This window comes from Emydura macquarii, unplaced genomic scaffold, assembly GCF_026122565.2.
Source record: "Emydura macquarii macquarii isolate MOO-44397 ecotype Brisbane River unplaced genomic scaffold, CSIRO-AGI_Emac_v2 contig_1644, whole genome shotgun sequence".
NCBI lineage: Eukaryota > Metazoa > Chordata > Testudines > Chelidae > Emydura > Emydura macquarii.
This window is the reverse complement of record NW_027131781.1, coordinates 17,634,122-17,653,904: the sequence shown is the minus strand read 5'-3', so window position 1 is coordinate 17,653,904 and position 19,783 is coordinate 17,634,122. Positions and strand designations below refer to the sequence as shown.

At 36.4% G+C, this 19,783-nt stretch overlaps 1 protein-coding gene across 3 annotated transcripts in view; it reads left to right on the top strand.

Moving 5' to 3' along the window:
* The window catches only part of SPPL2A (signal peptide peptidase like 2A), a 38,601-nt gene extending 20,320 nt beyond the window's left edge, over positions 1 to 18,281 (top strand). The window contains exons 7-17 of one of the 3 annotated variants that reach the window (XM_067555766.1): positions 1,548 to 1,644; positions 2,648 to 2,749; positions 5,680 to 5,761; positions 6,075 to 6,149; positions 7,242 to 7,298; positions 7,491 to 7,544; positions 7,981 to 8,080; positions 9,342 to 9,419; positions 9,774 to 9,934; positions 12,302 to 12,335; positions 15,582 to 18,281. In XM_067555766.1, coding sequence (XP_067411867.1) covers positions 1,548 to 1,644; positions 2,648 to 2,749; positions 5,680 to 5,761; positions 6,075 to 6,149; positions 7,242 to 7,298; positions 7,491 to 7,544; positions 7,981 to 8,080; positions 9,342 to 9,419; positions 9,774 to 9,934; positions 12,302 to 12,335; positions 15,582 to 15,613 — 872 coding nt within the window. In that variant the 3' untranslated portion in view covers positions 15,614 to 18,281. The remainder of the gene's footprint in view (positions 1 to 1,547; positions 1,645 to 2,647; positions 2,750 to 5,679; positions 5,762 to 6,074; positions 6,150 to 7,241; positions 7,299 to 7,490; positions 7,545 to 7,980; positions 8,081 to 9,341; positions 9,420 to 9,773; positions 9,935 to 12,301; positions 12,336 to 15,581) is intronic. The other 2 variants (XM_067555765.1, XM_067555767.1) reach the window with 2 other exon arrangements.
* The last annotated feature ends 1,502 nt before the right edge of the window (positions 18,282 to 19,783 follow it).

The following is a 19,783-nucleotide window of genomic DNA, read 5'->3' as shown; positions in this document are numbered from 1 at the left end:
AGAGTGAAAGAAGCAGGCCTGGTTACAAACAAAACAAAACAAAAACATGCTTTCTAGTGACTAAAATTAAATTTTAGCAAGTTACAATCTTTGCCTATAAAGTTTTCTCACTTACATCAAATTACCAGCATCTCCCAGCCAGAGGAGCCAATTTTCACAGAATCATAGGATGGCTGTCTCCTTTGTTCCCTAAGTGATGGATAACTAAAATGTCTTTTTGCTCTCTCTATATTTCCCCAAAGTCCATTGTCTTTGCCTCAAGAGCCAGGAAGACTTCCTGGGGGTGCAGCTTCTGTCCCACAGTGTGCTCACTAAGCTGTTCTCTGCTGGTTAACTTGATTGCTTTGTTTACAATGTACTTTCATTCTGCCTGCAATCAAGCCGATCAGACAGGTAAACCCACATTCTCTTATATAGGGCAGACTTGTTTTATGCACTGCCTCTAAAACATGTTTTAAGAACATATTTCCAGCACGCATACATAAATTCTTTATACACAACCCATACATACATCACACAATGAAATTCCTGACTAGTGCATCACCAGTTTACATATGATACCTTACAGGATACGTTTTGGAAACATATTATGATGGCAGTGTGAGGCATAGTGACTGTCAGGCGTGTTACGAGTTAAAGTATAGTGGGCTCTCTACCATTGAGCATTGAAGGGCACTGAGAGGAACAGGCTTGGTAGTACATAATAGCTCTTTAGTGTTTAATTCAACTATTGGGCATATCTATGAAGTATCCATTTCTACCAAAGTCTAACTTTCTTACCAGCTCCTATTGAAGTAAATGGATGTTTCACCAGTAACTTCCATGGGAACAGGCATGAATACTTCATTTGGAGTGGGTTAAGATTGGCTGGGAAACAGAATAACTACAGATATTTGTTTTTATGTCTTATTTGCTTGTTCACTTTTTCTATTTTTCTGATGCCTTTCCAGAAATCTAGGCACCTCTCAAAATTTAAAACATAAAATTAATAATACACAGTTTTCCATACAACATTCTAGTTCATCAGTTTTTTCCAAGTAAGAGACTCCTATTAGAAATTAAAGATACTCTATTTAACTATCTCATAAGAACCTACCTGAACAATTTTTCAGTCCTCAACCCCTCCACCTGTGAGACTTCCCTAAAAGCCTGCAAGAAAAGTTGAGTCTTTCAGTGTGTCCACAAGGTTTACAAATCTAGGTTCTGGTGGTCCAAGGAAGGATTGTTCTGTTTCTTAGTTGCATTGGTGCAAAGAAAACCATATGTGAGCAGGAACTTTATCTTTCCTTTAAAATGATGTTTAAATGTTCAAATTCAAGTCTCCACTTGGTGGGATTTTTACAGCATGGTACAGACCTTTCAAGTTTCAGTGTTTGTTTTATTGAAAACCTATCAATACAGCCTCAACTAAAGAGGCATGAATAATGTCACTATTCTGTTACTGTTATTGTCATAGGTACTTCCTAGCCCTTGGCTCCCTCCTGCCAGAGTGTCTTTCTGCTGCATACATTTTGTCACTTATTTATTTTCATTTTTCCTCCTTCTAGTGTATGTAATAATATCAGTTTTCTGCTTGGCATCTGCAATGAGCCTGTACAACTGTCTTTCTGCACTAATAAGAAAAATATCATTTGGGCAATGCAGGTATTGTACATCTTTCTACCTTGTTGTGGTTTATTTGTTTTGGATATTTTTCCGTAGATACTGAGACTCCTGGGTGGAAATGTGCTAATGGCTTGAGAAACTTCTGTAAGCTTTGAGCTTGTTTGCAGGTGTTTACGTATTGTATTCAATAGTTTAGATTTATAACACAAAGTAAGGGTGCCTGCAGGGTGAGATGGGCTCTTGAATATAACTTTAAAAATGCAAAACCTTAAAGTAGTGGTTCCAGAGTAGTCCTTACTCACTTCATTGGGGCTACTGTGTAAGCAAGGAATACTAGCATAAAGAAAGATGGGCTCCTTTAAACCCATGGCTGAACAAACACACTTGTGCTTTCTTGGCAGGGTGTTGGGTTTAAATTATAATGTATGAGATGTATTTTTCAAGCAGTGTGTTACGGTCTTTACTCATCTGGTTTTAGACATGCTCTGGCATTAGTGATAAGCATGGAACTGCATGTATGGCATTTTAATAACGAGTCTGCCTGATTGCACGCTCTTCCTAACCTACCAGTCTCATTTGCACTACATTTAATTATAATTTTCTCTCTTTAACCTGATAAAAATGTTCCATGCACATTTCAAACCATAACAGTCCTTCATTTGCACTGTTCTGTCAGTTAAATGTTTTTTATTTCTCCAAGTTTCTATAATATACCTCAAGTCACCCAAGCTATGCTCTGGATGCCTATCCTGTAAATCTAAAATGCAAAACAAGCAAAGGACTGCCCATAAATATCCACCTCATCCCACTCCTTTGCTTTTCTCCTGGGCTGTTGAGAGCTTTGCAGTGTGATTACAAAGTTAATAAATCTGGACTTTGTTGGAGCAAGTGAGCAGAATGAGTTTTAAAGTGAAGGACCCCTCAGAGAGAGAATGCCTTGTGAGCACCTCCGTTGAATGTAACTGTATATTTTATTTGTTGTGTTATATTGTGGGGGTTTTTTGTATTGAAGACCAATTAATTTAGCTATTTTATTTTTTAGGATTTCATGTTGCAACAAAAGTACTGAAGTGAGACTTATTTTTCTTGCTGGATTCTGCATAGCAACAGCTGTTGTTTGGGCAGTGTTTCGAAATGAAGATAGGTATGTGATGATCTTGGAGAAAATTTTGAAGGGTGTGAGGACAATAACCCAAATGTATAAATCACCTATCTATAGAGAAAATTTTGGAGCACAGTAGTCTTTTTTAAGTTTTTTGTTGTTAGTTTTTAAAAAATATATAAAACTTAATAAACAGATGAATGATAAGAACTGGTAGTGTTAAATAAAACAATGCTATACAAGTCATGGTTATCTGTGGTTATCACTAAATTTCTTTAGTGAATAGGAATAGTAATTCCTTCTTACTTAACAGAAGAATAAATACTGAAAGAATGAGGAAGAAAGGAGGATGCAAGAACAGGAAATGTTACTTTTTTGGAAAAGACTAATTAAGCTAATAGGTCTTCCACTACTATCCTCAATTAAAAACAAGTCTCTTTACCCTGATGACTTGGAGCCTTGTGCAGAGCAACATATAAGACTAATATTAGCATCACAGAAGCAAAACTAAAGGAGCTGGGTATTCACTTGCATGCCATGAGTTGGCACACAGGATAGCTCTACTAATCTATGTGACTGAGATTTTTTGGGAAAGGAGAGGGGCTGAGGGCTGTTTTGCCAGTATCTTCCCATCCAATTCCTCTGTCCTGTTGATGTACTTTACAGCATGCCAGTAAGGGGAGTCTGACAATTCTCTATCAGAGGAGGTTGCTCATGTGTAAATGGGCCATCTTGAAATAAGTTCTTTCGTGTTTTCATTAACACCATTTCCTAAAAGCTAACTTATTGAAAATAATGTTCATATTGCAGGATGGATTGTTTACACATAAGCTTAGTGCTGCAGTTTATAAAGACGAAGCAAATTCCACCTATTAGTACTTTCCCAGTGGCTTAATTGAGGAAGGAAATGAGGAATTCCTGAATTAATGTTGGTATGGGTAAGGGAATAGATCTTAGTATTTCTCCTTCGTGGCATTGCAATGATTTTAAGATTACTCTGTTACTTTCCATAAATTGCTTAAATGCTGGGAAAAGATTGTTAACTAGAAATAATGCACTAAATTAATTTAGAATATGAGATAATTTGTGCAAAGCAATTTATCTTGAGTCTGCTGCCAGGAATATAACACGAGCATAAATTAGCATTTCTGAATTTCCCTGCTCTAACGTAGTCCATGTTCAGCTATAATAGTTCTATTTATATAGCTCCTCCCATATTCCAAACCAAAATGCTTGGGGGTGTGGAGTTCTGTAAGAGAAAACAATCGCATAGAGTAGAGCAAATACATAATGAAATGCCATACTGTTGGAATATAACAAATGGAAAATGTAGCATAGATATTGCCATGTCAAATCATTGGTCCAATTAATCCGGTTTCTTGACTGCCATGATTGTTGGTACAGAGGAATTTACAGGAACTGCTGTAATGGACAATTATGGGATAGCCTGCCCATAAAGGAAGGCCTGGTCTACACTGTTTTTTTTTTTTGCTTTTCATATTTAACTACACCTGTGCAAGCCTCTGCTGTAGATGCACTGTACCTCTCCATCTTCTGTTTGTTTCGAACTGGGGTTATTCCGTCATTGTACCAGAGCAATGTGTTTGCATAGGGGTTTTTCCACTGATGTAGTAGCTATATTGGTGCAAAAAGTTCAGTGAAAACAAAGGCCAAGTTTCTTTTGATCTCAGTAAATGGTTGCCTTATGGTTTGATGCATAAGGGATTATATTTTACCTAAAGAAAATACTCATTATCTATGTAAATGATTAATATTGTTAGCCTGCTAAGCTTTGGACCTCAACAGTAACTTGTGACAATGAGTTTTTCATGATGTTTATGCATTGTGTGAAAAGTATTTCCCTTTCTCAGTTTTGAATTTACTGGCTTTCTTTTTTATTCACTGTTTCCTTATTCTGATATATGAGAGAGTGAATCAGAGCACACAATTTACCTTCTGTGTACCATACATAATTTCTTAGGCATTTTATCATGTGTCCTCTTAGTCTCCTTGCTAAACTAAACATTCCCAACCTTTTCAAATTCTCTACGTGCAGAAGTCTTTCCATGTCTATAATCACTTTTGTCTCCAGTCCCCTTTAATTCCTGCTATATATTTTCCCCACACCAACAAAACTGCAGTTGTCTGCTGATTTCATATGCATTGGTGGAAACATGAAATAGTGGATGTGTGAAAGCACAGATCACTGTCAGCAGCAGGCTCCATGAACAGCTTTCAAATTTGGCCCCGAGGTATTGAGAATTCTCAACTTGAAGGGATCTCAGTAGGAGTTAGGGACACATGGCATCTCTCAGCATCAGGCCCTTAAATGAACACCATGAACCTGAAATCTAGTCAGTTCCTTATAAAAAAAAAAAAAAAAAAAAAAAAAACGTTAAAAGTACTTTCAGGTACTAATACCTGAGTTCCCACACCCATTTTTGTGGGGCTTACAATCATATTTTCCCATTTTTAAAAAACTTCCTTCTCTCGCCTTTTGTGTAAAAGACCCACACAATTGGGAAACTGACTAAGGTTCCAATCATGAAAATTCTTTTGAGTGAGTTGACTACTGCAGCCCTGCAGATTTCCGCTGAGGCTCAGCATGGGCACAACAGCCCACCCATTTCCAAGAAGTTGAATGAACAGGGCCTCACTGCCTATGAATGGAGAACAAGAAGCTGACTATATACAAAATTATATATTTTTGCTACTGTTTTCATTAATCTTAAGTACTACTTGTTACAATAGCAGATAAAAGACGGTTAGAAGTGTGACTTTTTTTAAGTAAAGACAATGTCCCTTTAATGAACATCAATAAGTAGATATAAAATCTAGACTACTGTCATTTTTAAAGTATCTTGCTGTAAGATTATAAGAATTTTATTTGTTTTTCTTCCAACAAGACCAAACGAACCTACTATGAAAAATACATAAAAATAAAATGTAAAAAAGTTAATTTTTATTTGTAGGTGGGCTTGGATTTTACAAGATATCTTGGGAGTTGCTTTCTGCCTAAACTTTATTAAAACACTGAAAATGCCCAACTTTAAGGTACAGTAAACAGTTTACCTAAATAAAGCATATTGATATGCACATAGAAATACTAGTAACCGGAGGCAAATTGAAGTATCCTGAAAAAGAATGTTTCCTTTTCTTCAAAAACATAAAAATTAACGAAAGGAGACAGAACAACATTCTGTTTATAGCTCAAAAACTAAAACTACCAATAGAAAATGTTTTCTTAAATGTGATGAGAGAATATTAAAAGTAACTTATAGGCAGTTAGTAAATGTTGATGTATTAATGATAATTATCATGCAGTCTTTGAAAACTTGTGTTTAATGTTTCCTTCTTTGTTTGCCAGTCTTGTGTGATACTTCTAGGTCTTCTTCTTTTGTATGACGTGTTTTTTGTCTTCATAACTCCATTCATCACCAAGGTAAGTCCACAGTTTTGATAAAGATTTGTGGTATGGATGCTTGCTGGCAAATTTTATATTTTGTGTGTTGAATTGTATTCATTTAAATATTGTCCAACCATTGCTACCATTCTAGACACTCAAAATCCCTTACTCCCAAGAGTTTGTCTATTAAGTAATTTCTCCAGTTTCTCAGTTTACCACCAATCTTAATGAAGGGTTGCACGGGAATATTTGTCTCATCAATTTAAACTTAGAAACTTAGAGAAATGGATGGAAATAATGTAGAGAAAGTGGATCCAAGCTAAATGCAGGCTGGAGGATGGGAAAGAGTAGCAATGGATACAGTAAAAGTAGGAGGTGAGAAGCACTGATATAATGGTGGGGAAAACTAGCCTCAGGATGGTTATTAATCCTTCAGAAATGGAATCACAAAGTAAATTATTATTACTGTGTGTCTGTTTTGTGCCTGCTCTGATGTTTTTACTTGCTATAGTTGACATTCTAATGAAGGGTGTTGAAGTCATACAGCACCCCACTGTTTTCCAAATGCTCAGTTTTATTACTGTGCCCTGTCTAAATTCTGACTTTTATTATTGTGCCCCATCCTATGCTTTCAGACTCCCATGTATTAGTTGAGGTGTTGATGCTTTGTTGAATGCTGGTTTGGTTTTTTTTTTTTTTTTTATGTGCTGTGGCACAAATTACTTGCTAGAGCCCATGTTTCAAAGTAGAAGGAACAAGTATACACTGGCAGAGGAGTAGACTGCTAACAAATTCTTCAGCCAAATAAAAACTTTAGTGGCTTTCATTAGAAAACAAAATGTAGTAGCCAGTTTAGGTCTGTCTGTATTTTCATACAAAATAAAAGCATAAATCTTTACTTTATTCATCTGTGTATTTTGCTGGAATTTGAACAGCTTCTATTTTGGATCAGTGCATTCCATTTTATATGGGTTTGCTGAATGATGTCCTGGACAAAATAATCCTGCATACAATAGTACATTAAGAGGATTACAGGATGTTGAGGTGCAAGCATGTAATATTAAAGTGTAACACTATATACTTAAATAAGTATTAAAGCACTAATTAAAAAATAACCTTACATTTCAGAATGGGGAAAGTATAATGGTTGAAGTTGCAGCCGGTCCTTTTGGAAACAGTGAAAAGGTATGAATAGTCTTTTTCTGTACTCTGAATATAATATGAATATATATGTGCAGTATATAACACTAACTGAATTAGCTATGGAGAGTCAGTAAATTCAAGTAGCTTTTAGGTATAATTTTCTCACAAAATATCGCCAGCTTTTGCTACTTTCGTTAAAGTATTAAATACTTACTGACTTGGGTTTGATCCTAGAATGATGGAAACTTGGTGGAAGTCCCTGCTGAACGCTCAGCTCCCCATGAGAAAGTAAGGATTGTATTTCAGATATGTTCACTGGACTTTAAATCGCATCCTCTGAAAAAGCTGTTCTTTTGGGGAAAACCTGATTGTCAAAATTTTCCTCTTCAGGGTCTGGGATATCATTGTTGGTCAATAGCTTATAGTCAGGATAACAATGCATATCTAATATTCCTATTGTGTATGGTTAAATGGTTCTTAATTTTTTTCATGTATATGGTCTGTAGAATTGCAAATCCATTTTTGTTCTTTCTACTCTAAATTTTAAAATCAAGTTTTAAACACTCAGCTTGTTGGTTCCTGTTTTTTCTTAATTCAGATCCTTCCTAATCATGTTTTTCATAAACTAGATGAGTAAATAGTTCTAATATCATTGTAATGGTTCTTTAAAAAATTACATGCTTTAGATTAAATTTATGTGGGATTTAAAAATATTGTTTTACAGTTACCCGTGGTTATTAGAGTACCTAGACTTGAATACTCTGCACTGACATTATGTGGAATGCCATTTTCACTACTGGGTTTTGGAGACATCATTGTACCAGGTAAAGAACTGTTTTTGGCAACTATAAACAGAGTTTATCTGTGAACCTTTTTCATAGTAACCTGCTTTTCAAAGTGGATTTTCAGTATTTTAGAACTACTCCAGAGTTTAATAAAGATTTTTAGCTTTTAAACTATGTAAATGCATTGTAAAACAATGTGTTTTTGTTATAGTCTCTACTCTTCATACAACTGATCAGTATTTTAAGATTTGTAAAACAAATCTGCTTTCTGATTACAAATATATTCATGGCACTTGTATTTGTAGTACATAGTGCCATTAATATATTAATAATCAGGATCAGTGGTCTTACATTTCCTGTAAAACCAGCTTGATTTAACATGGCAAAGGATTATTATCATTTAGTTTCTAATTATATGATGTATGGTACAATACAAAATCCTCATTTTAAAAGAGCAATATATACTACATAAACAAAATTATTTCTACATTGTTTATAGGAGAAAATAAATTTACATTTTTATCAACATAATAATAATTAGCTCTCCATTAATAGATCTCACACTGCTTTACAAAAGATTAGAAGGATCTTGTGAAAACCTGAGTTCTGCACCTGGCTGTGCCATAGACTTTCTTTGAGACCTTGGGCAAATCACTTAACCTCTCTGCCTAGTTTCTCATCTGTAAAATGAGAGAGTTAATTCTTCTCTACTTCTCAGGGCTGTACTAAGGCAAAATTAATTAAAACATGTTGAGATCCTTTGATGTTACTGCATACATGCAAAGTATGGGTGGTTGTTGCCAATATGCAGTGCAGATCTGTTGCTTATATTTAATTGTGCAATAAATCTTAAGTGCAAAGCACATTAGCTCATTTAAATGGGTGTATTGACTTTAGAGACAGGCTCATTCTAGAGCCATGCCTACCTGCACTACAAGTGTTGTAGCAGCATAGCTATAGCATTGTAGCCATGCCACTATGACTCTATGCCAGTGTTTCTCGATTAAATTTGGCCGTGGAACCTTTTTTTAACTTCTGCGGGGCCATGCGATACCCTCCGCTGAAAAATCCGGGACATCTTCCCCTTTTTGGCGGCGCGCACTGTCGGCTGTTTTTGGCGGCGCGCGGTTTCAATTTTTCATGGAACCCTGAAATTCACCAATTGAGAAACACTCAATTGAGAAACACTGCTCTATACAGTAGATGCAGACTACAGCGATGGAAGGGGGTTTTCTTAGCGACAGTAGCTAGGTCAACAGAAGCATTCTTATTCCAATAAATCTCTGCATTCTCTCTTTAGGTCTCCTGGTTGCCTATTGTCGAAGATTTGATGTTCAGACAAGTTCTTCTTCTGTATATTATGTTTCTTGCACCATAGGTAAATTATTTTAATACAGTATTTTTGGCAAAGTGTATTTTTCTGCAAGCTGTTTTTGTGAGATTATTAGATAATTTTCTTCAATTTTGCAAAAGTGAATATTGCCAAAATTTTAAACACTAATTTTACTTGTCTGTATCTGAGATGTATCGTTATAGTGATCAGTGCTCTTGAAAAAGTCAGTGAATATTTAAAGTACACCAAAATTACTATTTTTGCACATTTACATAATCAAATGGAAAATACTGTAATAGCTATAGTATTAATCCTGTATGCTAGGGATATCTGTAATAAATTGAGTGATGTAATCCTGTACAGTCCTATTCAGTAGCTGTCCCTGAATTTTTTTAATAGCCTATGCAGTTGGCATGGTGCTGACTTTTGTTGTTCTGGCACTGATGAAGATGGGACAACCAGCCCTTCTCTATTTGGTACCATGTACACTCATTACCAGCTCACTTGTTGCCTGGAGACGCAAGGAGATGAAGAAGTTTTGGCAAGGTAGCAGCTATCAGGTAAGTGGAATACATTCATGTAGTCAACATTTTTGTAAATCTGTGTAGTGTTCCTTAAATAAGTATTTGGTAATATATTAGTATATAGTCAGTTTACATCTGTATTAGTGGTGCTTATTGCATTTCTAAATAAAGCCTTTTGTAGAAGCTAAGTATATTTTAGTCTATAATTTAACTTGATAGAACAAGATTTAAAGGAAAATGCACATATTTGGCTCAGTGCTGTAATTTGAAAAATCAAAACAGATGATATTTTTCACAAGACTGCACTAGGAATTGTACTAGAATTTGTATTATCTTCAGTATCTTTCAGCCATCATTTTGATGAAAAGTGTTTTCATATGGAACACTGAAAATGGCATCCAAATGTTAATTGGAAATCAGTTTCCAGTCTACAATAGTTTTGTATTAGAATACACTTGAAAAAAAATGGACACTTATTGTAGTTGATTTGACCAGTAGTTTAGAATGTTTTATGCATTAGTCTTATGCTGTCAGGATCACAAATGCCATTCTGCAACAAGGTCTCCACTTCTGACTGGGGGCTTAGAAATATCAATTACAATCCAAAACTTCTTTCCCTCTCTGTCAGCACAAAGTAGTTGCAAATTGGCACGTTGAGGATTTCCCCTGCCTAAATAGATTCTTGGGTGGTGAGAGTTATAGTGGCTCATATGCCATCCTCCTCCTGGCTTCTGGCACAAGGCACCAGGCCATTGGAAAGTGGTCACAGTCAGGTCATCTCTATGTCCTCGCAATCTCTTGGGAGCTGTTGGCAGTTAGCATAAGTAAAAGAAGCCTTGAGGTTACTCTAATGTATTCTGAGAACTGGTCCAGCAGTAGGACAATCCCATAATATTGGGAAACTTAAAGGTGTCTTTGTATTCCTTTCCCGTGAGTTGTGTCACGCATAGCTCTGGGCAGAATATGGACCGCTATTTTTAAGAACAATTGATTTATGGTGAGAGAAGTTGAACTTTCAGATAGCTGTGTTAAGAAAAGCCAAAAGAATTTCCTTTTGCTAATATAGGGTGACACTCATGCAGATGTAAAGGTGTTATCTTCTATGCAATATCAGCTCTACATTACCTGTCTGCAATGTTGAGAGGAATAATTCTACACCAGCTTCATTTAACGTGGTGTGTGTATGGGTGGGGGGAGGAAGAGGAGTAACATCTCACATAAATCTAGTGGGTAGAAGTGCCTCATGATGGTGTGGAGGGATTTTGCTTAGTTCTCCGTATAGGCTGAAATAGACTATGGAGGAACTGCATGGCTAGCTCAATACTTACTTGCTCTCCCGATACCTCATGGAGTTCCCTGTACAAAGCCCAATTGTGCAGGCTGCCTCTGGGAGTAGAGAGTTAGTGAACTTCGCTTTGAGAGAACAATGTAATGTTCCTTGCTTAAGTTGTTAGTAACGTTTGGTCTAACTACTTCATTCTAGTTTTTTAGCTACCAAAAAACCTTCTCACACTTCACCTTACAAAATTCATCCTTGGTTTATGTTGCCATGGTAGTTATTTCATGTGCTTTTTCGACTGTGTTTTGTTTTGCTTTTTAAGGATTAAAACTGCTCCAAACTTTGGCCTGTTGTTGGGTCAGAGTTTGGCACAAAATAAAAAAAAGTTGATTTACAAGTTGGAGATTTGGCTGAGGTTGAAACATTCAATGTGATCTTAATGAGACATTTACTCAATTTCTTCTGTACAGTTTTAGGATTTCTTCTGCCTTTATTTCACCAAGTTTATTTTTTTCAGAGGATCTTATTCAATGCATCTTCAGATTCAGATACTCCTGTACATCTCATATTTTTATTGCATAGTTAAGCTTCTTGCAGTATATGCATATGCTGTATTTTGAACTAGCAATGGTTTCTTTACATACCTTTTCTTTTAAAAAATATTGGGGCCAAACCTCCAGTTGCTTACGCTCAGTGCAGTTGGAGGGTGGAAGAAAGGTGAGTTTAGAGCCCTCTTTTTGCTAACCTGATCTTGAGGCGTCTGGGGGCTGAAAAAGCACTGGAATGCTTTAGTTGGAGCAGTCCCTAGTGGGATGGAGCGGGGCCCCAATGTACCCTCTGCAAAACGCTTTTATGCCCATGAGGATTCCCCCACATTGAGAAAATCCTCAACAGCCCTTTTAGAGCTAGTTTAACATTCCTTTGTACTGTTTCAACAGGGCAAAGAAACCTTAGCAGATACCTATTATCTTTCCATTAATGTGTAATGTAAGCTATACTTAGTCATTTGACACAATAGCTCTTGTTTTCTAGATGCTGTTTTCACTAAATAGTCCTTTTTTGTTCATTTGTCTTGAAACATTCCTGTTATATATGACTATAATAATAGAGTGAATTTCATTTAGGTGTTGGAGTCCTCCAGGAAGCCTTTGCTACAAGGTGTGATATAGTCATTTTTTTTTTTTTTTTTTTTTTTTTAGTGCAACTTGTATTAATCAGCTCTTCAGTTCTTCTCTTTCGTTTCCTTGTTTTTTTCAATTTTTTTTTGCATCTGCCATCTTTCAGTTTTTGAGTATAATTCATTTATAAAATAAGGCAGATGAGAACAACGACTTAGTGTTGGATGTATGATCTTGGACTACATGGGATAGAAGAGGATATGCACTGCGAACAAAGGCCTGGTCTACACTTACCTTCAGATTTGGCGACAGTCGACGGGAGTTACGCAAACTACGCAGAGTAACTTGAGTAACTCCCGTCAACTTCATAACTCCTCTTCTATGCAGCATCTTCACTGCACTGCGCCACTTGAGGGGGTGGTTTTAACGCATCAACTTCCAGATCAATTGAGCAGGTCTTCACTGACTGCTCAATCGATCCAGATAGATGGATCTGACAGCGGCGAATTTGCCACTATCGGTGAAGACGTACTCAAAATGATATGGTAGTGCTTTATTTGACTGCTGATGAGAGACTTGTAACATTTTTTTGTCACCACTGTGAACATAGATTCCAGTGCTTGATTTGTGTACACACACGTAAGAAGGGGGTTGCTTTAGCTTTGGGTGATTTATCAGAACATTGGATTTTGTACTTATAGAATCACAGAAAGATCTTGATTTGTCTTTTCAGGTCAGATTGCAAGGATGACGTTCTGGCTCTGTTGAAGTCAATGAGAAATTTTCTACTGATTTCAGTGAGCCAGGATTTCATCCCGAGTGTATGTATATGTATGGTACAAATACAGCTAAATATGGAATTATGCCTTTGTTACTCCTTGCTAATTTACTTATTAATGGAAATTGGCAATAAAAATATCTAGCTTTGCATTTTTACGTCCCAGTTTGAAAATTACTTTACATTACAAAAAAGAAATCTGGATTTTGAATTAAATCAGTTAATTTTTTTCCCAGTACCTAAATACATAAGTGATCTTAATCAATTACTTTAGGCCTGAAAAATATGAACCATAATTGTTTATATAATAGTTTCCTGTAGGTAAGAGATTTGTTTATTGTAAACCTGAAGGATTGTAGAAAGGATTCAAAAACAGGCAAGGATTCACTATGGAGAACAAGTAATATGTAACCAGTATAAATAGACTAGTAGAATAATGTGAGAAAATAAGAATGGCCATACTAGGTCAGACCAGTAGTCCATGTAGCCCAGTATCCTGTCTTCCGACAGTGGCCAAATACCAGATGCTTCAGAGGGAATGAACAAAACAGGTAATCATCAAGTGGTCCACTCCCAATTTCTGGCAGTCAGAGGCTTGGGATACTCAGAGCATGTGTTGCATCGTTGCCCATCCTGGCTAATAGCCATTGATGGACATACCCTCCATGAATTTATCTAGTTCTTTTTTTAACCCAGTTATAGTTTTGGCCTTCATAACATCTCCTGGAAGAGAGTTCCACAGGTTGACTGTGCATTGTGTGAAGAAATACTTCATTTTTGTTTGTTTTAAACCTGCTGCTTATTTAATTTCATTGGGTGACCCCTGGTTCTTGTGTTATGTGAAGGAGTAAATAACATTTCCTTATTCATTTTCTCCACACCAGTCAAGATTTTATAGACCTATATCATATCCCCCTTAGTCGTCTCTTTTCCAAGCTGAAAAGTCCCAATCTTTTTAATCTCTCCTCATATGGAAGCTGTTCCATACCCCGGATCATTTTTCTTGCCCTTCTCTGTACCTTTTCTGATTTCAATATATCTTTTTTGAGATGGGGCAGCCAGATCTTTACACAGTATTCAAGATCTGGGCGTACCATGGATTTATATAGAGGCATTATGATAAATTCTGCCTTATCTATCCCTTTCCTGATTGTTCCTAACATTCTATTTGCTTTTTTGACTGCTGCTGCACATTGAGTGGATGTTTTCAGAGAACTATCCACAATGACTCCAAGATCTTGTTTTTGAGTGATAACAGCTAGTCTAGACCCTAGTCTTTTGTATGTATAGTGGGATTATGTTTTCCAATGTTCATTACTTTGCCTTTATCAACATTGAATTTCATCTGCCATTTTGTTGCCCAGTCACCCAGTTTTGTGAGATTCCTTTGTAACTCGTCATAGTCTGATTTGGACTTAACTATTTTGAGTAGTTTTGTATCATCTGCAAATTTTGCCACCTCACTGTTTACCCCTTTTTCCAGATCATTTATGAATATGTTGAACAGTACTGGTCCCAGTACAGACCCCTGGGGGACAACCACTATTTACCTCTCTACATTCTGAAAACTCACCATTTATTCCTACCCTTTGTTTCCTATCTTTTAACCAGTTACTGATCCGGCAGCAGACATTCTTTCTTATCCCATGATTGCTTAATCTGCTGAAGCATCTTTGGTGAGGGACCTTGCCCAAGACTTTTGGAAGTCTAGGCATACTATGTCCACTGGATCACATGTCCACATGTTTGTTGACCCCCTCAAATAATTCTAATAGATTGGCGAGGCATGATTACCCTTTACAAAAGCCATGTTGACTCTTCCCCACAAATCATGTTAATCTATGTGTCTGATAATTCTGTTCTTTACTATTGTTTCAACCAGTTTTCCTGGTATTTAAGTTAGGTTTACCAGCCTGAAATTTCCAGGATTGCCTCTGGAACTTTTTTTTAAAAACTGGCATCACATTAGCCAACCTTCAGTTATCTGGTTTAGAAGCTGATTTAAATGATAGGTTACATACTACAGTTGTAAATTGTATTTATTTGCAGTGAAGCCAGAATGTAACTTTTTCTCTTCAGAAAGGATTTTGCGAAGTTTAAATATTAAATAGGACACCTGACTTCTATTTTCAGTGCTTCCACTAACTGTGACCTTGAACAAGTTGCTTCACCTCTCTGGTCTGTTTATGCAACTGTTAATTTTTTTAATAGACGTTTCCCTTCCTTATAGGGGTGTTCTGAAGCTTTTAATTAATTCCTTGTAGTGTGCTTTGAGATCCTTGGATGAAAAGCATTGTCTTAATGCAAAATGTTATTAATTAAAATAAGGTTTTTGTTATTTGGATTAGATATTTCCTTTTCAGTCTTGTGTAGAGAATTTCCTCACTGTATTCTGCTTAACTCAACTCCACTCTAATCCTTACTTAATTAAATTTCTCTTAACTAGCTGAAAAGTTTGAGCCAATGAGAAATTAGTATTGTAAAAACAGTAATTTTGTTTCTGCCTAGATGATGGAGCATCTAGATTATACAGCGAATGAAGAAAGTACCACGACCGCCAGTGAACAGTCTGGAGGACAATAACGCCAGAGAGACTGTGATCTAAAATAGTGGTGTTCAAATTTTATACAAATAAACTTTAGAAAATTGACTGATTTAACATTTACACTAGAGTATTTCATGTTCCATATGAAAACTGTCTTTTTTACATTTGCACATATTTTTATGGAAAGGGTACTATTAATTACATTATATCAAAGTGATTAAAATAGATTTGCTTTTTAACAGACAAAATATATTTAGTAAAACTGTGCCTTATATGACTTTAAATAAAAGAATATTGTCTATGCAATTTTCTAAACATGTGTTATATACAATATATTTTTATACACGTATATCTTGCCCCCATCTCCACTGTGCATAAAGTGACTTTCTGACTGATATTTGTTTTAAATTGGTTGGGTTGCACTACTAGGAATTAGAAATGCCTTTCACAGGACTTCTCTCAAATTTTTGAATGCAGAGATTGTGTTAATTAGATTATAACTAGTAGTGCAACTGTATAATTTAGGTCTATATATTAAACTATATGGCATAAGCCATAAAAGGTGGATATGGAGCAACTCAACATGTTATTTTCTGCCCCACATTGACCTTTCTGTCAGTCAGCAGTAAAAATAGAACTACAATATATAACAAACTAAACTTGATGATTTGGTTTCTTTACCCAATTGCCTAGAAATCTAAATGCAGCCCCTGAGTAGCTAACAACCATGAGGACAGCAAAACCCAAACTTCCAACTTCTTCCTTCCTAGGATTTCTTTAATTAGGAAAAAATATCTCTGGAATTCTTGACTGCTTTGAACCTTTGGCCTGGCAACTTGCTCTAGAAGCCCAGGCCTCGATCCTGCATCCATGGACCTCATGGGTGTAGGATCAGGCTCATAGAGAGGCGAAGAATCCTCTAGATTTGCACGCACCCAATCCTGAACTTTAGAGAGGAAGTTTTAAGAGTTATTTGTAGTTGATACCGTACAAAATAAGTGTAAGTAGCAGTAATCCTTCTTGTGTTAGTTAAGGCCAAAGCATGTGTTTAATTTGTCACTTAATCTTAATTTCTGTCTTGTTTAATTGAGTCTTCTAAAAAAATTGAAAAGGAAAGTGAGCTAAATCATTAGTTCACATTAGGGGAGTTTGATTTTGTTAACACTTGATAATTTTCTTTTGGAAACTGCAAATGGCGGAGATAGCGAGGATTTAGGCACACAATATGATACAGCAGTAATGCTAACACTTTTTGACCAAAGAGACTCGCAGAAACCCACAACTGCGAACCACTGAAGTTCACCCACTGCTAATTCCAGGTAGCCATTTAAAAACAAATCTTCCTTTTCTATAAGTGAATTAAGTTCTTACAGTAGGTGCCAGAGTGAAAGCCCTGGAAACTGCAATTCAACAGACACAGCATGAACAATGGCAGTGCAGGCTTCCCTATATATAACATCTCACTTAAATGCCTCACCCTTGTTCTAAGAGTCACCCCTGGACTCTAAAGGTGAGTGGGTAGCTTAGTCTCTACAACTCAGTCAATCATTGACCTTTCTGTAGAAACTGCTAACAAGGATGCCAGCTGATATGGGTGATTTATTTGGTTTGTAACTTCGCTGGAACAACCATGGCCACAAAATTGCTTTCAGATGGTGGTAGTGGTCACTTGATACTGTCCTGAGCTCAGTGTGACCTGGCTGCCTCAAGGTGAAATGCTGTCCTATCCCATCATTGATTCTCTGAGCTATCCAGTACCTCTTCAGTAGACTCCAGTTATTACAATCAATCTCCGGCATTCGAAATACCTCAATGCTTAATAGCATTTCAGTAAATGTTGATGTAATCTGAAATCATAGATTGCAAAATTTTATATCGAAAAATAGGATGTCTTTTTTTCTCCTTCAAATTATTTTCTCTTTCTAGTGTAAAATGCTAAATTGCTGTAATGAAATTTTAGCTTCGACATGCCCAACTTTAGTCAAAATGGAGTGGTAATGAGGGAGAAGTATCTGAAAATCTCATAAGAAATTAAGGGATAGTAATGGTAACTTGGCTTTTTGCTGTACTTTCATACCTTAAAGGCTTCATAAACCCATGTAAAATGATCCCGCATTTTCTGCTCTGGAGGAATATCTATTTATTAAACTTATTAAACTTCCAAGTCTATTTGATAACCAAACTAGTCTAAATTAAGGAACTGTTTGGCAGCTTATTTAACAATATGTTCAGCAGGTTGCTGTGAAAAAATCTGTAATGCTCAAGGCCTAATAACTGTTCTGTGAGGTTTCACACACATGCTGCAGTTTGATGGGATGCAAACTAACAATTTTTTTCTTTGAACGCTTGTGCTTGATTTAGGGAGAAAAAAATCAAGAATTAGGGTAAAGTTTGATATACATAATTTGTTAGTATCAAAACTACTGAAATGTATTTTATGACTAGTTCAAGAGGACTTATATTTTCGTCTTGTATAAGAAGTTTTGGTTGCTTAATACTTTAAAATTCAATTGAACTTTTCTTTATACTCAACCTTAGTAGCATTACTTAATATAAAATTATGCTTTAACTTTGTTCGTTGCATGAATACTGACAACAGCCCCACTCCCTTGTCCTTTTAAATTCACATTAAAAATGTTAATAAATTATCTTTTAAAAAGTAATTTGAGTAGTTGCTTTGTTCTTTGTGTCTTTTTAAAAGAAAACTGGTACTATTGACAAATGGCTCTCAACTTTTCCAGACCACTGTACCCCTTTCAGGAATCTGATTTGTCTTGCAAACCCCAAGTTTCACCTCACTTAAAAACTACTCGTTTACAAAATCAGACACAAAAATACAAAAGTGTCACAGCACACTAGTACTGAAAAATAGCTTACTTTCTCATTTTTACCATATAATTATAAAATAAATCAATTTAAATATAAAATATTGTGCTTACATTTCAGTGTATAGTATATAGAGCAGTATAAACAAATCATTGTATGAAATTTTAGTTCGTACTGACTTCACCAGTGCTTTTTATGTACCCTGTTGTAAACCTAGGCAGATATCTAGTTGAGTTGATGTACCCCCTGGAAGACCTCTGGTACCCCCACAGGTACACATACCCCTGGTTGAGAACCACTGCTATTGACATTAATAGTGATACATGGTAACATTTTCAAAAGTGCACAAGTGACTTAGGAACCTAACTCTCATGTGACTTAGGCCAGGTCTACACTACAGACCTATATCTACATATAACTGTGTGTCTCAGTGGTGTGAAAAATCCATACTCCTGAGCGACAGTTATACCAACCTAACTTCCCATGCAAACAGCACAATGTCGGCAGGAGAGCTTCTCCCATCAACATGGCTATTGCCTCTCAGAGAGGTGGATTAACTATGTTGACAGGAGAAGTTCTCCTATCAGAGTAGAAGCATCTTCACTAAAGTACTACAGCATCACAGCTGTAGCACTCTACCTGAAGACAAGCCCTTAGGCTTCTAAGTCACTTAGACACATCTGAAAACTTTATCCACTGTCTAAAGTCTCAAAGTACAATTCTATTCTGAAAAGGAACTGTTATTTTAAAATAGCACCTTCTTTCTTATCTGACTTACTCATCAAATCTGGTCTCCTCTCTGAGTGAATTTTGAGTCACATCCATTTACTTTAACAGCAATACTAAGGGTCTAGCAAACACTTGCTGTGTAGCTCTTCGTGGCATGATTCAGTGGGATTACTCATGACAATAAACATTATGCCTGGTAGCATTAGCTGGAACAAACCCTATATTCTTCTTCGAGTGCTTGCTCATGTCCATTCCACGATAGGTGTGTGCATGCCTCTGTGCATGGTTACCTGGAACTTTTTTCCCCTTAGCAGATCCTGTAGGGCCGGCTCCAGCGCCCCCTGGAACCCCGCACACGTGCCAAGTGCACATATGAGGCACTGCCGGCCCTATGCCCCCCTCAGTTCCTTCTTTCCATCCATGATGGTTGCTGGAACTAGCCTTGCTCTCAGCAAGTACTATTCCTCTTGTTTGGACTTATCTGATATTCTAAGTTAGTTCTATTTAGTTAAGTAGTTGTTAAGTGTTGTTAAGAGTAGTTAGAGATAAGGCAAGTCCCTGTGGGGAATTGGAGCGGCCAGGCTATGTCCCGGTCACCAGGATTCAAGCG